At 42.4% G+C, this 21,482-nt stretch overlaps 1 protein-coding gene across 1 annotated transcript in view; it reads right to left on the bottom strand.

Annotated features, from left to right (window-relative positions):
- Window positions 1-21,371, bottom strand: part of LOC143957199 (uncharacterized) — a 220,478-nt gene extending 199,107 nt beyond the window's left edge. The window contains exons 1-7 of the mRNA XM_077467346.1: window positions 17,267-21,371; window positions 17,045-17,142; window positions 16,886-16,957; window positions 3,865-3,933; window positions 3,622-3,740; window positions 1,581-1,683; window positions 66-170 (exon numbers count right to left, since the gene is read on the bottom strand). Coding sequence (XP_077323472.1) covers window positions 66-170; window positions 1,581-1,683; window positions 3,622-3,740; window positions 3,865-3,898 — 361 coding nt within the window. The 5' untranslated portion in view covers window positions 3,899-3,933; window positions 16,886-16,957; window positions 17,045-17,142; window positions 17,267-21,371. The remainder of the gene's footprint in view (window positions 1-65; window positions 171-1,580; window positions 1,684-3,621; window positions 3,741-3,864; window positions 3,934-16,885; window positions 16,958-17,044; window positions 17,143-17,266) is intronic.
- Between the last annotated feature and the right edge of the window lie 111 nt (window positions 21,372-21,482).

The raw sequence follows: 21,482 nt of genomic DNA, 5'->3' as shown, positions 1-21,482 counted from the left end.
TGGGTGAATGCCCAATGAGAAGCATCCTAAAAGTGGATGTGTTTTCCATATTTAGTTCTACTCACCTGTGCTGATCTCTATAGGAACTTCCTCCTCTTTAATCCTCACATGTCCTTCCTCCTCCTCCTCAGCTTTGATGTCTCTCTGAGTGTCTCTGGTGTCTCCAGGGTCTGTGAAAAAAAGAGGAGAGTGAAGCCCCCTGGAATGTGTAAGGAGGGACCCCAGAAAATGTGTGTGTGGGGAAAGAACAGGTATATCTTTTCTCTGTGGAGAAAGACTGGTCACATCTCTTGGACATTCCGACAACAAAACCGTGGATTTTTTTCCGACAGATGTTGGCTTAAACTTGTCTTGCATACACACAGCTGCATAAATGTTGATGGAAATTCCGAAAATCGAGAAAGCGGTGATGTACAACACGTACGACGAGCTGAGAAAAATTAAGTTCAATAGCCAGTGCGGCTCTTCTGCTTGATTCCGAGCATGCATGGACTTTTGCGTGTCGGAATTATGTACACACGATCAAAATTTCCGACAACAAGTCTTCTTGTCGAAAAATTTGTGAATCTGCTCTCAAACAGTTGTTGGTGGTAATTGTGATCGTGTATACGCAGCATTAGAGTTTCAATTTATATGCAATCAGGCAGGCCCTTGCACTACATGGTTTTGGTAAATCTGAAGACAAAAATCTGCAGAAAAGTTAATAGTGTGTAGAAAGGAGAAGCCTCCACCAACCTACGTGTAATAACCCACCCCCTATGTGTTTAGCTGGTTAGTGCTCAGCATAAAATCTCACTGAAAACTGAGCATGTGCACAGTTGCCACCACAGCTGCAAAATCCCTAGCTGACTTGGGGACATGAACAGAAGGTGGAGACAGCGAGCGGCAGGATCAACCAGGTTTTTTGCAGAATATAGAAAACAAATCTCATAGTGACTGAGTGAGTATGAGCAGCATGTAAAACACCATTAATAGTTTTTTTAACAATGTGGGTTTAATGACACTTTAAGCTGACCATACGCTGAACAAAATTTAGAAATTCAGATAAGCAGGGACCAGACATATCTTGATCAGCGTATGGCCACCCTCACTCAACTGGAGACTATTCTTTAATCAATGGCTGAAGCCACTGATCAGTGTATTCTGACAACAGCAGGTGAGAGATTCCTCTACCCACCTCTTTTATGTATATGGGGAAATCTTTTAGGTCTTTTTTCATTCAGCCCGCAGGTTGATTAAAAACAAGTGTATGGCCAGCTTAATAGAGGCTGATGGCTCCTGACTCCCCCACTGGGCACATACTGTCCCCCCATTACTGTCTACTGACAGAGGAGGGGGGAGAAGAAGTGATTTTTGTAGTGACTGAACAAGGAAAACCTGTGACTCTTCTCTGGATTGAGACTGCATTCACATCTGAGGGACGCAACGCGTTTTGCACCAAATTAGCTTATCTGCCTTTTTTTGGCACTGAGCCAAGTGAGTTTTTTGCAGGTTTTTAGTTTGGGGTGCCAGGAGATTGTTGTAGTGACTGAACAAGGAGAATCTGGGACTTTTCTCTGGATTTAGTGTTTATTACTCACCTGCGCTGATCTCTGGAGGAAGGTGCTCCTCCTTACATGGATCATTACCCATCACAGATTGCTCTTCTTCATCTTCAGCTTTGACAGCAATCATAACGTCACCCTGAATAAGAGAAAACACATTTTTATAACAAGATGAAACTCAGGAATGCCTCCATAAAGATCGGTGGGATTTTATCCTGCAACGTCAGGCAAGTGACAATATCCACGGGGGAATACTGTTGATTCAGGCACTCCACAAATGGCAAATACTGAGCCATCTCTTGTCACTGGATATTCAAAAAGCTTATGGCAGTGATGGCGAACCTTGGCACCCCAGTAGTTTTGGAACTACATTTCCCATGATTCTCAACTACATAGCAAAGTGCCTGAGCATTATGGGAAATGTAGTTCCAAAACCTCTGGGGTGCCAAGGTTCGCCATAACTGGCATATGGCATGGATTCTCGGCGATACCTCCATTACATTCTGAAAAGTTGGGGCTTTTGCCTCAACTCTCTTCAATGGGTAGCATCGCTCCCACAATAGTCTCCTGGCTTACATAAAATATGCCAGTTATGAATTTGCCCTCTTAGGAGTCAACAGGTACATGATGCATGGGTGCCTCCTTTTCTCTCTGCTCTAGCTATTGAAACCCAAGCTTAATTAAGACTAAAACCCAAATATAAAAGGTGTGGATACAGAGGGTTCCCAAAATAAACTCAATTTGCAGACGATATTCTCCTTTTCTTTTCTTTTTTTTGTCTTTTTCTTTTTTTTTTTTTTTTTTATCACATCCCCACTAATATCCACATCTAAACTTTTTATCCGTGTTGGCCCGTTTCATGCAAATTTTGGGCCTGAAGGACAACCAGCAAAAATTTAAAGCTCCTAACATAACCATCACCCAGCCTAAACTGAGCCAACTACACTCCATAGTCACTTTTTATTTTTGGACACTTACCTTATTTAGGAATAAACCCCCAAACATTGCTTAGATACCCTCTATAAAGCAAACCTTCTTCCTATTGCTAACTTTCAATAGGGGGGATGGCCATACTTCCAAAAATATTAGATCTTTTTAGAGTACTATTGATTCCAGTTCTGGCTTATCTGGTTTCTCCTTCTGCCCGGGCCTCCCTATGTGCCCCTTTCCTCTGTACTGCTAGCTTCCCATCTGTCCTTCCCATTGGCTGCTATGGATTATTTCAAGGTGGAGAATGGGGACAGGGAAGCAACAAATATCATATGTACTGGTCCCTTTCTTTCCTAAGTGAGCACAGTGAGTGATCGGTGTATTTTAGATTTAGAGGGGCGGGGGAGACGCAATGCTTTGCAGGCTACTTAGAAAAAATATAATAAGTGCATTTTTTTTTTACCTGCAAAAAAATAAATAAAAAATGTGCATTTATAATTTTTTTTTAAAGGTGAACTTACCCTCTAGGACAGTGTTTCTCAACTCCAGTCCTCAAGGTGCCCCAACAGGTCATGTTTTCAGGATTTCCCTCAGATGAAACGGCTGTGGTAATTACTAAGGCAGTGATAGTGATCAAATCACCTGTGCAAAATAATGAATGGAGAGCGTGAAAACATGACCTGTTGAGGCGCCTTGAGGACTGGAGTTGAGAAACACTGCTCTAGGACATCCTAAGAAGATAGCACATGCTTGTTCTATTCCAGGCATTTTTCATACTACCCGTCTTTTCTGAAAATATATTTTTTTGTACTCTATTGTCTTAGGCGAATTAGATGTGGATTCCCCACATCCAATTCACAGTAACAGGAGATTGTGGTGGCTTTCCACAGAGTCGGTTCACATATCTCCGCTGTGGCTCTGGTGCGATTTGCACAGGACCCCTGTTCGTCTTTCGGTCCATTTCAGGTCCGAATTCAGCCAAAAATGCAGGCTGAAATCGGACTTGAAACAGTGAACGCGGACACACCGGACTCCTGTTATAAGCCGCTGCGTGTTCTATTGGGAACCCAGCCTAATAGTTTAAATTTAAAAAAAGTAAGAAACTCCAGAAATATCATGATTATTAAAGACGCTTGGTTCCATCTACCTGATCAGGCTGAGAGATCTGAGGTTGTTCCTGAGGGATCTCCTGATGTTCCTGTGTGGAGTCCCGGGAATACAGAGGACGGGGACATCTCTCTGGGGGATTTCTTTTACTGGATCCATCTGTAGGAAACACACACACTGACTGAATACATTGTTTCTATGTTTTTATATCAGAGGATGTGTGTATCTAGGTGGATCCTCAATACTCTTCTCTCCTTTACAAGAAATGAAAGTCTCCTCTTACCCGGTGATGTGAGGGGCGGCCGGTTCTTCATCATAATTTTCTTGTCCCTTAGCTTGGACTTGTAAAGTCCTGTAAAAGTTTAGTAACGTGGCATCAGACCTGGACATAGTCCAATCAGTAAACTCATGTGTATTTCAGGACTAAATTTGTTTTTGCGAGAGGCTCACACTCTACCAGTGCTGGGAGGGACCCCCTTTTCTCATAAGAAGACACTACCTCCTCCTCACTGGACACACACACTCTCCCCCCCTCCAGGAAGTATGTAAAAACCATGACAGCTGCTAAATTCCTTCTTCTCTGGACTACAACAAAATGGCCACACATCCTGTGTTCCGTCAGATTAGGCGACCCGTGAGACTTCGTAACAGAAGTGACGTTCCGGCACGGGCATCTTGGTACACCTCGCACTCGCCCACACTAAACCTACAGTCTGAAGTCGCCAAGTGGACATCTTTTTATACCCACTTAAGTCTTGCATTTCACACTTATTTTTTACCAGTAAACTCAGCTTGTATAGTGAAATACAGTATTTAGAGCTCAGTGACACTGTTTTGATGTTGAATTTTAAAAGCAGCAGCAAGCCTGCTGATCTCACACGTTTGCTTATCTGACAGAAGATCGCTGCTTTTAAAATTCAACATCAAAACGGTTTCACAGAGTTCTAAATACTGCATTTCACCATATAAGCTCAGTTTACTGGTAAAAGTAAGTGGGAAATGCAAGACTTTGATGGGTGTAAAAAGATGTCCACTTGGCGACTTCAGACTGTAGGCTTACTGCGGCTGAGTGCGGGGTGCACCAAGATGGCTGTGACGGAACGTCCATTTCGTTACATTTGACAGGTCGCCTAATCTGATGGAGCACTTGCACTGAGGACCATTACATGTAGATGACATTCACCAGCCTTTCAAATAGCTCCCAGTTACAGTTACAATAAATTTCTTTTACATTTTAAACACCCTAAAATGTTCCCAGGATGATGTCCTGTGTGGTCACTGGGAGCTCTCACATCAGCGGATATGATACAAGGGACTGACTGATCATCCACTCACTGTGATCTACGTAGAGTATCACAGGGGGAACTACAAGTCCCAGCAATCCAACATCAAATATAGAACTACAAGTCCCAGAAATCCAACATCAGGTATAGAACTACAAGTCCCAGCAATCAAATAGACGTAGATCTACAAGTCCCAGCAATCCAATAGCAGCACACATCAGTATAGAACTACAAATCTCAGCAATCCAATAGCAGATAAAGAAATGCAAGTTGCAGCCTTCCAATAGCAGCATACAACAGATATGTTGTAATGTGTGTGTATATATATATATATATATATATATATATATATATATATATTTAAGTTAGATTAAATTCAGTTAGATTTCAGTTGACTGAGTGACTTCTCCAAGCCACCTGCATTTTAACATATCAAAGGGACAGCTGAAGACCCTTTGATGTGTTAATCTTATGCAAGTCTACCTGGGTGTGTGAGGTACGGCCTGTTAAGCTAATTGAACATTTCAATGGATACATTGTTTTAACTTAATAATATATATATGTGATAAGTATCATATATGTGTGTCAGTGGACTGACTTGTTGAATGCCTTGTCGGAGCCAGCTCAATTACACATATCAAAGGGGACTTGTTGACCAAAAGATTGTTAAGGTGGTTTCTGTTAATCTAATTACACACATTGAAGGAAACCTGTTGGTATTAATATGCAAGAATTTAGATTGGGTTATTCTATACACCAAAAGGCTGTTAAGGTGGGATCTGTTAATCTAATTACGCATATTGAAAGGAACTTGTTTATGTTTATATGCAAGAATGCAAATTAGGGCAGTTTATGACTACAGCTGTTCACGGCTAGGGGTAATCTTTTGTCACTCTGAAAAGAAGACACAAGGAGATCAAAGCATTTAATTGAAAAGGCCAATCAAGTTGCTCAGCCATTCAATGCTTAGGATATATAACATGGCAGTCAGTCTTGTCTGTGTGTGTGTGTGAAGGCATCAAGGATTAAGGAATATGGGGATCTGAATATGTTCTAGATCTGTAAGATATACTCTGTTGGATATTTTGTCATCTGTTGCAAGACTTTGTTCTGTATTGGAAGTCAATAAAGTGCATCTCTCTGGAAGAATTGGGTTGCTGCGGAAGAGGACTTATAATAACGAATTAATCATCTACCCACCACTATATACACTATATATTATATCACTACATTGGTGCCGTGACAAGTGACCAGAAGAGCATTTTCAGGACTTAGTAACAGAAGTCGGTGATGACAACAATCCTGTGAGGTGGACAGAAGTCTGAAGAACCAAGAGCTGTGCTGTGACTCTAATGTCTGGTTGTGACATAAGAGAGTCTGATCTACAAAATTAAAGAAGTTTGGAACCCCAGAATTATTCTCTGGAGACTGGAAACAACAAGAAAAGGACTGTGTCGTGTACCAGAAGACCTGAACTGGAAGCTGAAGGAGTAACTAATGCGGTGAGTAAAATATTTCTTTTTTTTAATTATTAGTAATATAGTCAAAATGCTTACTCAGTGTGAAGCTAGTGTCAGTGATGATAAAGTTAACAGATGGGTATTAAAATGTATTAAGCGTCATGGCGGTCCTTATGAAATTCCAGAAAAATGTAAGCAGACGTGGACTGTGATGAAGGAATTTTTAGAGAAAAATATTTTTGATAGCAACGTTTCAGAAAGTAAAAGAAAAGGTTGTATTGTGCAGGGCTTATTATCTTGCTGTTTAGCCATGGAAAGTTCTTTGAAGGGTAAGGTTGAGGAAATTACCCAGTTACAGAATGCAGTTGCTAATAGCAACAATGTTTGTGAGAGGTTACAAAACCAATCAGACACTGAGACAGTAAATTTAAAATTACATGCAGTTACCATTGGGGGAGCTTTGCTTGAGAAATCTAAACGCTGTGATGAATTATCTGAGGAAAATGAGAGATTAAAATTAAGAATTATGGAATTAGAGAGGAGATCTCAGGAATGCAGATATGCATCAAATCTTGGATTTAACAATCTGCAGCAAAATACAAACACAAACTTTCTATCAAATGAAACAGAACCTCATATTAAATCTGATAATTCATTGCCAGCCGCACCCACTGTGACCTCCACAATTTATAACAATATTAATAATACAGGTGAAGTTCAGCTGGTAATGAAGCCTTTGAAACCAAAAGAATTAGATGCAATTGTTAAAGAAATAGGAATGATTCCCTGTCATGATTTGAACAGATTTTTAAAATGGTTTTGTGACTTGCAGAATGTCAGAGATATGTACAGTCTAAACCCATCTGACTTAGAAAGAGTTTTGCAACATTCTATAGGAAGTGGACTTTGGATGAGAATTAAACAGATCTGTATTCAGCCTGTGAGGACAAGGGACATATTACTGGAATTATTATGTGTTTTGTATGGTGTAAGTTCTGATGTTACTATTCATGGGAAGATCCAACAAATGCAAAATGAATCTCCCTATGAATTGTCACATAGGATAGCAACTATTATGGAATTATTGGTCAGTAATAATCTTGCATTTGAGCATGGTGGTTTGATACATATGAGTATGTTTCTAGATGCTTTGCATGAAGATATCAAACAAAATATCTTATTAGTTACGCCAAATCCTCGTGATTTAAAAGACGTATTGTTGAGAGCAGACCATTTATGGAGAAAGTCAAACGAGCAAGCTGTCAAAATTGATTTAGCCAAATTGTTGAGGACAAATACTAAACATAAAGATCAAAAGATAATATCTTATGATAACACCCAGGGAGAAGACTCCAGGTCAAATATAGGCGATATTAATTGGAAAAACAGAGCTGATCAAAATAATAATAAGAAAAGGTCCAAGACCTGGATACCATTTTCTCAGTTAAAACAGAAATATGACCACCTGAAGATAGAGTACGATAAGATGAAAATAGAACATTACACATTATTGGAAAAGTTGAGTAGATTCCAGGGTGTCATAAATGAAGATGTACATTCTCTAGATCTGTCTTTGAATGCAAATGACACTTCTCTAGCAGTGGGGGTGAATTAGCTTCAAACTGTAAATGTGTAAATAGTGCTTTGTTTTAACTTCAAACAACATTTAAGGACCTCGCTAATGAATTTTTGTTGGAGAGTTTTTGTCTTTCAGATATTGCCGGTGATGCTCGTTTGCATGTGAATAGCAGAAGCATTAGAAGTATCTGAAATTGCTGGCTAGTGGGGGAGAAACGCTGAATTCATGGACTCTCTCAATATTCATCAAGCAATGGACTTTTTTTTTTGAACATTCTTTTCTTTTCAATGGACTTTTCTTCCTCAATGCCCTATTTTTTATTTTTATCCCTTTTCCAGATATATTTTTTATTTTTATTATGTTTTATTTCTTGAACTTTATCTTAAAACCAGAGCGAAGCATTTAAACCTAAAATAATTTTCAAAACATCCGTACATATTACATATTGCATATTGATCAATACATTTGACATCTAAGGTGAGATGCTGCACAATGGCTTGGTATACCATAAGTTATAGCATGTTGGGTGGTTTTCCTAAATTTATAAGAGGGGTGAGTGAAATTCATCACTCCAGTCATAATTTGAAACTTTGTTGAATCAGTTGTTTATAATATACTAAAGGCTATGACATATGGATGAAAAATACCTTTCTACCTTTCATGGTGAGGAAGGATACTGGCAAGAATTTCCACTGCTGCTTCGTCTGGATAGAAGATCTGATAAACACTGATGTGAAGCAGATTCTATGTGAACCATCATGTGGGGGTATATGGATATGTTAATATACCATTCAGGTGGAATTATGGACTGAATGATCCAAGTAACTGCTCTATCGAAGGCAATGAGTTGCCGGTCTACAGCAACTTACAAAAGCAAATTGTGGCTGGCAATTAACAAATTCAGGTACTTGACAGGTACACAACAGGTCATCATTGCTCAAATAGGAAAGAGAAAGAAGCAGATGTGAATTGTAAAATGCTTGTCAGATGGACTCATGAATTTCAAGTACAAGTAAATAGTTTGCAGCACAGTTTTTACTGCCATATCCAAACCTTTTGACCTTGAAACTGAGTGCTGGTACATTGATTATTACATTTATTATGAAGATGAAAGTAGAATATTTGTGTAGAAGCATCTTTAAAAATGAAAACCTTGAGCCTGGAGATGAGAGAATCCTGGACTGTGGATTGGAGCTCCCAGAGCATACCAAGTTTACTTTCAGTAAGATGGTGAGAGATGTGATGAAGTCAGACCGAAGAATGGACTGTGACATCAGCTCGTCTTTGCGCAATATTCAAGATCTTGATGTGATATAATAAGGCCTAACAGCTATATGACCACGGATGTTTACCAAATCCTTTTCCAGTCATGGTCTAAAGTTATATTATCTAACAACTGTTTCATGGGGATATTTTAGAGGCTGGTGAAGAGAGATTAACTAGTTTCATCTTCATATTTTATATGAGCCATTGTAAAGCATTCATTACCTTAAATCATGATGATATTTTTTGTTATTTGATTTATGGGTCAGTTCTAGTAGTTAGAACTGACCCAAGTGGGGGTATATGTTGTAATGTGTGTGTATATATATATATATATATATATATATATATATATTTAAGTTAGATTAAATTCAGTTAGATTTCAGTTGACTGAGTGACTTCTCCAAGCCACCTGCATTTTAACATATCAAAGGGACAGCTGAAGACCCTTTGATGTGTTAATCTTATGCAAGTCTACCTGGGTGTGTGAGGTACGGCCTGTTAAGCTAATTGAACATTTCAATGGATACATTGTTTTAACTTAATAATATATATATGTGATAAGTATCATATATGTGTGTCAGTGGACTGACTTGTTGAATGCCTTGTCGGAGCCAGCTCAATTACACATATCAAAGGGGACTTGTTGACCAAAAGATTGTTAAGGTGGTTTCTGTTAATCTAATTACACACATTGAAGGAAACCTGTTGGTATTAATATGCAAGAATTTAGATTGGGTTATTCTATACACCAAAAGGCTGTTAAGGTGGGATCTGTTAATCTAATTACGCATATTGAAAGGAACTTGTTTATGTTTATATGCAAGAATGCAAATTAGGGCAGTTTATGACTACAGCTGTTCACGGCTAGGGGTAATCTTTTGTCACTCTGAAAAGAAGACACAAGGAGATCAAAGCATTTAATTGAAAAGGCCAATCAAGTTGCTCAGCCATTCAATGCTTAGGATATATAACATGGCAGTCAGTCTTGTCTGTGTGTGTGTGTGAAGGCATCAAGGATTAAGGAATATGGGGATCTGAATATGTTCTAGATCTGTAAGATATACTCTGTTGGATATTTTGTCATCTGTTGCAAGACTTTGTTCTGTATTGGAAGTCAATAAAGTGCATCTCTCTGGAAGAATTGGGTTGCTGCGGAAGAGGACTTATAATAACGAATTAATCATCTACCCACCACTATATACACTATATATTATATCACTACAAGATATAGAACTACAAGTCCCAGCACTCTAACTGCAGCACACACTAGAAAAGAATTACCAGCAATCTAATAGTGGTACATATCAGATCAGATATCAGATATACTACAAATCTCAACAATTCAATACCAGCTCACATCTATATAGAACTACAAGTCCTAGCCCTCTAATGGCAGCATATATCAGTAAAGAACTACAATCCAATAGCAGCACACACTAGAACTGCAAGTCCCAGTACTCTAATAGCAGCACACATCAGTAAAGAACTACAAGTCCCAGCAATCCTATTGCAGCACACATCAGTATAGAACTAAAAGTCCCAGCAATCCAATAGCAGCACACATCAGAATAGAACTACAAGTCCCTGCAATCCAATAGCAGATATAGAACTACAAGTCCCAGCACTCTAATGGCAGTACACAGGTTACCCACAGAAGTATGGTTTTAGTGGCTGGCCCAGGCTGGAGGAAAGCGTTAGTGTGTGTGTGCTGCTGTTCCCGAGCTTTTTGAAATCAGCCTACCTACCAGTGATATAATGGCAGGGGAAGGCTGGGTTTGGGGCTCGCTCTCAACATATGGGGCAGGACATGCTGTGAGCATGTGGAGGAAGATTGCTGTACCTGACTCACCCAGACTGTTCTGGACCTGGCTGCCTCTCTTCCAGACCTCACCATTTCTGGTCACGTTTCCTCCAGGCTCCTCCACACCTGGCCACCTCTCCCCCATTCTGTTCCGAACTTAACCACTTCTCCTCCAAACTGCATCATTCCTGGCCGTCCCTCTCTCAGACTACTCGGCAGTCGGCACTTGACTGCCTCTACCACAGACTGCTTTGTTCCCAACCAGCTATCTCCAATACTGCCTTGGGCACCATATTCAAATGACTCCAGTCCCAACTCCCAACCATTTCCCCTTTCAGACCGCTCTTCTCAAACACACTCAGCAGCCGCCTCTGGGATTGCTGTTATTAATGGATTTGCTTACCTTAGTGCCGTGTACACACGACCGGACTTTTCGACAGCAAGGTTCCGATGGAACGAATCTGTTGGACAATTCGATCATATGTGGGCTTCATTGGACCTTTTCTGTCAAAAAATCTGACGGACTTTAGAAATAGAACGTTTCAAATCTTTCCGCCGGAAACCAGTTCCTATTGAGAAAACCGCTCGTCTGTATGCAGGTCTGATGGACCAACAATGACGCAAGGGCAGCTATTGGCTAATGGCTATTGAACTTCCTTTTTCTAGTCCCGTCATACGTCATCGTGTTAGACGATCGGACTTTGGTGTGATCGTGTGTAGGCAAGTCCGTTTCAGCGGAACTCCGTTGAAAAGTCCATCAGAGTTCATTCCGACAGAAAGTCCGGTCGTGTGTACGCAGCATTAGACCCAATTAAGCACAACCTTGTGCACTTTTTTGTGATGTGTTTTGCACTTCACCCTTACAATCACTTGAGTTTTTGAGCACAGGATGCCAATGGGGAAGAAAAGACTGCCATTCATTGTGTCCTACAGGGACTTTCATCCAGCACAGACATGGACAGATGTCACCTGACAGCTGTCCAATTCAGCATGTGATTTTGGGCATTAGGATCTAGGCTTGCATGGTGCTTTAGGAAGTAATCACCAACCAGTATTGTTTATTAATCATGGCATAGCGGCCCATATATTGATATCCTGAATTGGTGTCCTGCCCTACGTAAGTTCAGCTGCAGTTCCAAACAACTGTGATGGGTCCACAACACAATAAAAACAGCTCAATGAAATGCGTTTCTAACTACCTAAAAGCGATTTCATATTCTATTCCGTTTAATCGAAAAGAACTTGCTTTCAGAGTCAATCATTGTTCAACATCATACATCCCTACACTCCCCAAATCATTTGTCTAACTTTGTAGGGTATGAAAACCCTTGCAGTACAATAGCTTTTAAGGGGTGGTGGGGCTAAGAAAAGGCCTGTCTGGTTCCTCTGAGGTAGGGCATGATGGCCTGGGTGTAGACAAACTGCTTGGGTCCGAGAATATGGACAACAAAAATAAAAGCTCTTGATTTGTGCAAACATTGAATAAACTAGACTGGTGGGCAATTTTTTTATATATATTGGCATGACTTTATTTCAGGTTACAACAAATAGGCGTTTAAAAAAAAAAAAAAAAAAAAATCAGTTTGTGGTTGGAGAACAAAAGGTGTGTTCCAGGATCACCAAAAGGTGTGTATCAGAATCCCCAAAAGGTGTGTATCAGAATCCCCAAAAGGTGTGTATCAGAATCCCCAAAAGGTGTGTATCAGAATCCCCAAAAGGTGTGTATCAGAATCCCCAAAAGGTGTGTATCAGAATCCCCAAAAGGTGTGTATCAGAATCCCCAAAAGGTGTGTATCAGAATCCCCAAAAGGTGCGTATTAGAATCACCAAAAGGTGTGTATTAGAATCACCAAAAGGTGTGTATCAGGGTCACCAGCAGGTTTGTTCCAGAATCACCAACAGGTGTGTTCCGGGATTACAATAAGTGTGTTCCAGGATCACCAACAGACGTTTCAGGATCACCAACAGATGTTTCAGGATCACCATCAGGTGCAGTCCTGGATCACCAACAGATGTTTCAGGATCAACATAAGGAGCATTCCAGGATCAACAACAAATGATTCAGGATAACAAACAAGTGTGCTCCAGCATCGGTAGTGGGTGTGTTCTAGCATCACCTGCATCTGTACTCCATGATCAAGTGTGTTCAAAGATCACCAGCAGGTTTGTTCCAGGAACAGCAGCAGCCATGTATCAAGATTACCAGCAGGTGTTTTAGAACGAATAGCAGGTGTATTCCATGATCACCAGCAAGTGTGTTTCAAAACACAGATTACAGAAAACAGGGAGTGGGGTGAACGTTTAATTCAGCTGCAGAAAGGAGAGCTGAGGGCTCTCTAGTGGAGATGGATGGCTGGTGTAGGGTGATGGAAAGATGGCACTTCAGGCAGTGCTTTTGAAGAGAAGAAGCAACTCTGGAGAAATGTAGAAGAAAATAAGGCTCCTCTAAGTGCGGTATTAAAAGATTGAATTCAGTGCACAAGGGGTTAAAAACACTTACAGGATCGTGGAGTAATAAAAGCATGTAACATGGAGTCCTCATGTGTTCCTAGTCCTTCCTCTGTCCGCGGATGGAGAGCAGGGGGGAGCAATCCAGCAGCTGTCAGAATTCTCCAATAGAGAGATAGAAAGGACTGTTTCACAGTGCCAACATCCAAATATAAGAATATGGAGAAAAAGGGGGTTCCCCTTGGGGTAGGGCTTTAACGGCACTTAGGCAGAGTCACAAAATAATGTAATAGAAAAATGTCAAAATTTATTGAAAATACATAAGTAAAAACATAGATCATGGAGTGTACATATGTCAACCATAACTGATACTGTAAGTAGTTGAAGTAGATGGTAGGTAAAATTGATCCTTCACCCAACACGTTTCGGAAGAGATACTCCTTCCTCAGGGGTAAAATTGCAGCCATCAGATGCTTGTGGCACACTCCATACAGTTAAAAACAACATCAAAGGCAATATTTTGCCCCCCCCTGAGATCGCCATTATCCTGGGAATATACACATGGACAGGCTCAGAAACAGGTATCCTTCGTCCAATTGGTATACAAGGAGACACTTGAACATAGAGATATTCAGAGTGTGTCTCTCCTGGTGGTCTCCAGGTTGCCTGTTCACAGGAGACCACCAGGAGAGACACACGCTGAATATCTCTATGTTCAAGTGCCTCCCTGTATACCAATTGGACGAAGGATACCTGTTTCTGAGACTGTCCATGTGCATATGTTTCTCCCCAGTGTGAGCTTTTTCATGTGTGATGAGGTTATGTTTCCGCACAAAATATTTCCCGCATTTGGAACAGGAAAACAGCTTAGCGTTGCCATGTCTTTCTTTGTGTCTCTGGAGCAGACACTTCTGAATAAAAGATTTTACACTCCGTGCATGAATATTACTTTTCTGATGTTTTCTTAGGATTTCTTCTCCCGCACTCATGGGAATATTTTTTGCCTTCCATTGGCGGTCTGATGGGTGGAAAGAGGTGGGTGATCATAGAAATTCCCACCATGATTGGAGCGCATATCTGCACTGTGAACCACTGGGTGGCGTTCTGGTGTGACGGGGCTTTCATCTGAAGAATCAGATGTGGAAGGATCTTCCTCTAAATTGTACCTTCTGTACTGCCCATCTGGAGAAAAAATAAGAATCTAATTGTCAGTCTCTAAAACTAAAACCAGTTAAAGAATATAAAACCCCGTTTTAAGATCTCCTCTCTGTCGTTTCAGTTTTAGCTCAGAGAACAAACAACTCTCTATAGGTAAATCAATATAACCCAGTGTGCCACTGATACAGAAATCAATGAGGAGCTATTTATAGGTCGGTGGCTCTATGACTATGATACAGTATATAAGAGACCCCAGAGTGTGTGTGTGGGGGGGGGGGGGACTGGTCACGTCTCTTGGCTGGTAACACACAATGACATGATGTGAGGAGGAGAACCGGAGTCTAAGGCTAGGTATACACGGACCGAAAATTTGCTGGTTCAGCAGGAACGGGTCAACTTCCGGGCTGTGTGTACTGCTGTTTATTCAACAGAAGACGGTCTAACGACTGCTTTCTGTCAAATGGTCATGCTGGAAAACGGTCATACTGGGGCGTGGCCTGTGTGGTGACATCCTCACGCACGCCGATTGCTCTCTGTCTATGTTGGATGCTGGCCAGAACTGTTTTCTAAGAGCCCTTTCACACCGCCGAGCCTATAGCGTCGGCGGTAAAACGCCGCAATTTTCAGCGGCGTTTTACCGACGGATTTGCGGCGTATTTCGGCCGCTAGCGGGGTGCTTTTACCCCCGCTAGCAGCCGAGAGAGGGTTAAAACCTTCGGGGCTTTCACACTGGAATGAATGGTGCAGCAGTTTGAGGGCGGATTGCAGGCACTATTTCTAACGCTATAGCGCCTGCAAAATGCCCTCGGTGTGAAAGGGCTCTTAAAGCGCTGAGATCTTATAAACCAATAGTCATCAACCCTGTCCTCAGGGCCCACTAACAGGCCAGGTTTGCAAGATAACTGAAATACATCACAGGTGATATAATTTGCTGCTCAGTGATTGCAGTATTCTAATGCCCTGTACACACGGTCGGAATTTCCGTCTGAAAAAGTCAGATCGGATTATGTTGTTGGAAAATCCGATCGTGTGAGAGCTCTATCTGACGGATTTTTTGGTTGGAATGTCCGACCGTGTGTACAGGGCATTAGTCTGCATCTCCCCAAGGGCAATACATAAAACCTGGCCTGTTGGGCCCTGAAGACAGGGTTGATAACCACTGTTATAAACCATGAGTGCAGTCTTTTTTTCAATACTTTTTTTTAACCTCCCTGGCGGTTTTCCCCGAGTGTGGCTCGGAGTTAAATTTCAGTACCATTAGCGGTAACCCCGAGCTACACTCGGGATTGCATTTCAGGATTCTGGTGCGGTATACTTACCTTGTGCCCAGGATCCTGCGATTTCCGCCCTGCTGTGTCTGCGGGGCTCTGTCCTCCGCCCGATGCCTCCATGTTCCAGGCTCCGTTCCCTGCGAGCGTCGCGATGCATGGGGGCGGAGCCCGGCGGCACATTCAAAAAATTTTAAATGCATAACACATATAGTACACTGTAATCTTACAGATTACATTACTGTATGAAATCGTTTCACATCCCTCTTGTTCCTAGTGGTTTGTCCAGTGTCCTGCATACAGTTTTATATTATATAAAGAGTACTGGATATTATTATCACATTGGACTCTTTATTGCATTATTGGAACTGTTTATTTATTGGGTGGCTTAGGAAGCACTTTTTATTGTAATATCTGTGTACATCACTATGTATACTTTATACTGCAGTGTGGGAATTGTTTATATATTAGATGAACTTTCTTATTGTATTATTTGTACTGTATGTATGCTTTTATTTTGTTTCACTTTGATATTGTAATTTGGGGTGTCGGGTTTGTCTTTATTAGCATACAAATGCTGGAAAACCACACATACTGTTTCCTCATTACTGTCTACTGACAGAGGAGGGGTGAGAAGAGATTGTTGTAGTGACTGAACAAGGAGAAGACTCTTCTCTGGATTGAGAATGCATTCACACCTGAGGGACGCAACGCGTTTGTCACTAAAGTAGCTCATCTATCTTTTAGGGCAGGGTTATGCAATTAGCGGACCTCCAGCTGTTGCAAAACTACAAGTCCCATCATGCCTCTGCCTCTGGGTGTCATGCTTGTGACTGTCAGAGTCTTGCTATGCCTCATGGGACTTGTAGTTCTGCAACAGCTGGAGGTCCGCTAATTACATATCCCTGCTTTAGGGCATTGAGCCAAGTGCATTTTTGCAGGTTTTTTTGTTTGGGGTGCCATTAAAAAATAAGATATTGTTTTAGTGACTGAACAAGGCATATCTGGGACTCTTGGCTGGATTTAGTGTTTATTACTCACCTGTGCTGATCTCCGGAGGATCTTCCTCCTCCTTACATGGTCTTACACGTCAATGATAATCAGGTCTCCTCTCTAGATAAAACACAATAAAACAATGTTAACAGTAAGTGATAATCAAACAGTATACCAGTTTGAATGAAGAACCTGAGTACCATCTACCTGATCCTCCTGAGGGATCGCCTGATGTTCCTGTGTGGAGTTCCGGGAATACAGAGGACGGGGACATCTCTCTGGGGGATTTCTGGTACTGGATCCATCTGTAGGAAACACACACACTGACTGAATACATTGTTTCTATGTCTTTATATCAGAGGATGTGTGTATCTGGGTGGATCCTCAATACTCTTCTCTCTTTTACAAGAAATGAAAGTCTCCTCTTACCCGGTGATGTGAGGGGCGGCCGGTTCTCCATCGTGACATCCTTCTACTGATCCCTGTGTCCTTCTATATACTCCCACTCCTCTGTATACCAGAGTCTGTATTTGGAACAATCTGGGCTGAAGGGTTCAATCAGCAATAAATTAATGAATCATTTAAACAAGTTTTAGATGTAAAAATGTTTCCTTTAGCACAAGTGCTTGGTTTCAGCTGTACCTAGCACTGGGTAGAGTGAAGTTATGAAATGAAGGGCTAGTTTACAATTAGGGCTTAGTTTAGATTAAGGGATTGTGTTTAAAGCAGGGGGTCTCCAACTTTCTAAGCAAAGGACCAGATTACTGTCCTTCAGACTTTAGGGGGGCTGGACTGTGGCCAGTGAAAGTAGAAAATGTCCCAGCATTAGGGCCCATTCACTAGGAACTGCATGTGAATTGCACAGGAACGCACATGCAGATCTGTGCAGCGTCATTTTAGCCCCATTTATTTTGAATGGGCACGTCATTTTGAAACGCATGGCAACTTCTTCGTATTGTACTCTTGTACCATGCGAGCCAGAACTGTAAAATGCACTGCGTTTGAGACCTGCGTTTGGGTTGTCACTAAAGTGTTACCAAACCCACAAAAGTAAAATCAGTCCGTATAGGCAGTAAAGAATGCTTGTTATACTCCCTGTGATCCTAAGAATGTAAAAAGGCCTCCCCTTTTTCCACAGTCCCCAATCCATCTTCTGATAGTACAGAGCCTTGGGGGCACTCTGCACATGCTCAGTTTGGTGTTTTCTTTCCTGGGAGAGTGCATTTGATCAGCACATGCCCAATCAGCACTGTCCAAGACAGAGGGTCAGGGGTCCTGCAGCCTTATAGAACAGTCAGAGTAGAATAAAAACGCTTCCTACAAGCTTTAACCAGACACTGATAAACGTCACAAGACTGCCATATACTGCTAAGGAGAAATGTATATAGCAGTTTATATTTACTAAAATAATTGCATTTCCATCTTCTGTGTACTGTGGGAGACCAGATATAGTGAATGCAGAGTCCTGGGTTTAGTAACACTTTAACTTTGCACTGACCCCGTAGCAGATCACAAGGGTAAGTCAAGTGTGATTAATATGCTGTATTTCCGTGTGGCTTCCTGCACTGAATTCTAGCATGAATGGGCCCTAAGAGAGAGTAAACAATACCTCGGACTTTGTGGTCAGTGGGAGAAAAGAAAATTACATAGCGCCTGTGGTCAAGTAGGAGGAGGAACAGTGCCTGTTCATTGGTATTTCTGGGGAGAATAATGCCCCATTATTGGTATCAGTGGGAGGAATAGTACCCCATCATTGGTATCAGCAAGGAGAATACTGCCCCATCATCGGTGTCAGTGGGAGGAATAGTGTATCATCATTGGTGACAGTAGGAGGAATGGAGCACCATTATTGTTGTCAGTGGGAGGAATAGTGCCCCATTATTGGTATCAGTGGAAGGAATAGTGGCCTGTCATTGGTGTCATGAGAGGAATAGTGCCTCATCATTGATGTCAGTGGGAGCAATAGTGTCCCATCATTGGTGTCAGTGGGAGGAATAGTGCCCCATTATTGGTGTCAGTGGGAGGAATAGTGCCCCATTATTGGTATCGGTGGAAGGAATAGTGCCCCATCATTGGTGTCAGTGGGAGGAATAGTGCCCCATCATTGGTGTCAGTGGGAGGAATAGTGCCCCATCATTGGTGTCAGTGGGAGGAATAGTGCATCATCATTGGTGTCAGTGGGAGGAATAGTGCATCATCATTGGTGTCAGTGGGAGGAATTGAGCACCATTATTGTCAGTGGGAGGAATAGTGTCCCATCATTGATGTCAGTAGGAGGAATAGTACCTCATCATTGGTGTCAGTGGGAGGATTAGGACCCTATCATGGATGTCAGTGGGAGGAATAGTGCCCAGTCATTGGTGTCAGTGGGAGGAATAGTGTCCCATCACCACACGCAAAGATCACAATCAACACCCTCAGAGCTCACCATCAACACCCTCAGAGCTCACCATCAACACCCTCAGAGCTCACCATCAACACCCTCAGAGCTCACCATCAACACCCTCAGAGCTCACCATCAACACCCTCAGAGCTCACCATCAACATCCTCAGTGCTTACCATCAACAGCATGAGAGCTTACCATCAGAGCTCACCATCAATACCATTAGAGCTCACCATCAATACCATTAGAGCTCACTATCAACACCATCAGCACTCACCATCAACAACATGAGAGCTCGCAAACAGCACCAGAGCTCACCATCAAGACCCTCAGAGCTCACCATCAACACCATGAGAGCTTACCATCAGCACCATCAAAGCTCACCATCAACACCATCAGAGCTCACCTTCAACACCCTCAGAGCTTACCATCAAGACCCTCTGAGCTCACCATCAACACCATGAGCTCACCTTCAACATCCTCAGAGCTCAGAACTCACCATCAACACCCTCAGAGCTTACCATCAACACCATAAGAGCTCACCATCAACACCATAAGAGCTCACCATCAACACCATAAGAGCTCACCATCAACACCATAAGAGCTCACCATCAACACCATAAGAGCTCACCATCAACACCATAAGAGCTCACCATCAACACCATAAGAGCTCACCATCAACACCATAAGAGCTCACCATCAACGCCATAAGAGCTCACCATCAACGCCATAAGAGCTCACCATCAACACCCTAAGAGCTCACCATCAACACCCTAAGAGCTCACCATCAACACCATAAGAGCTCACCATCAACACCCTAAGAGCTCACCATCAACACCCTCAGAGCTCACCATCAACATCCTCAGGGCTTACCATCAACAGCATGAGAGCTTACCATGAGAGCTCAACATCAATGCCATTAGAGCTCACCATCAACACCATGAGAGCTCGCAAACAGCACCATCAGAGCTCACCATCAACACCATGAGAGCTCGCAAACAGCACCATCAGAGCTCACCATCAACACCATCAGAGCTCACCATCAACATCCTCAGTGCTTACCATCAACAGCATGATAGCTTACCATCAGAGCTCACCATCAATACCATTAGAGCTCACTATCAACACCATCAGCACTCACCATCAACAACATGAGAGCTCGCAAACAGCACCAGAGCTCACCATCAAGACCCTCAGAGCTCACCATCAACACCATGAGAGCTTACCATCAGCACCATCAAAGCTCACCATCAACACCATCAGAGCTCACCTTCAACACCCTCAGAGCTCACCATCAGAGCTTACCATCAAGACCATGAGCTCACCTTCAACATCCTCAGAGCTCAGAACTCACCATCAACACCCTCAGAGCTCACCATCAACACCATAAGAGCTCACCATCAACACCATAAGAGCTCACCATCAACACCATAAGAGCTCACCATCAACACCATAAGAGCTCACCATCAACACCCTCAGAGCTCACCATCAACACCCTCAGAGCTCACCATCAACATCCTCAGGGCTTACCATCAACATCCTCAGGGCTTACCATCAACAGCATGAGAGCTTACCATGAGAGCTCAACATCAATGCCATTAGAGCTCACCATCAACACCATCAACACCATGAGAGCTCGCAAACAGCACCATCAGAGCTCACCATCAACACCATGAGAGCTCGCAAACAGCACCATCAGAGCTCACCATCAACACCCTCAGAGCTTACCATCAGAGTTCACCATCAACACCATGAGACCTTACCATCAGCACCATCAAAGCTCACCATCAACACCATCAGAGCTCACCATCAACACCATCAGAGCTCACCATCAACACCATCAGAGCTCACCATCAGAGCTCACCATCAAGACGCTCAGAACTCACCATCAACACCCTCAGAGCTCAGAACTCGCCATCAGCACCATCCGAGCTCACCATCAACACCATCAGAGCTCACCATCAACAACATCAGAGCTCAACATTAACATCATCAGAGCTCAATTTCAGCCTCAGTGGAGTCCCCAATCCAATATTCTACACATCAGAGGACAGCAGGAAGATGAGGATTCAGTGCATCCTCGCCCGATTAGGAGGATTCTCACACTGCTTCAGCTCCCTTTATAGGCTACGACAAAATGGCCGCCAATCTCCTGGTGTAGAGACCTTCTTACTGTCGCCGCTGCTTTCCCTCTAGCGTTTGCACGGAGTACGTGACCATTAGGATCATTGGCTGAAGCTAAGGTTTACTTCACCGTCAGG

This window comes from Lithobates pipiens, unplaced genomic scaffold (genome assembly GCF_037356315.1).
Source record: "Lithobates pipiens isolate NorthernLeopardFrog02 unplaced genomic scaffold, aLitPip1_a1.2 Scaffold_51, whole genome shotgun sequence".
Classification (NCBI taxonomy): domain Eukaryota; kingdom Metazoa; phylum Chordata; class Amphibia; order Anura; family Ranidae; genus Lithobates; species Lithobates pipiens.
This window is presented reverse-complemented; position numbering and strand designations above follow the sequence as displayed.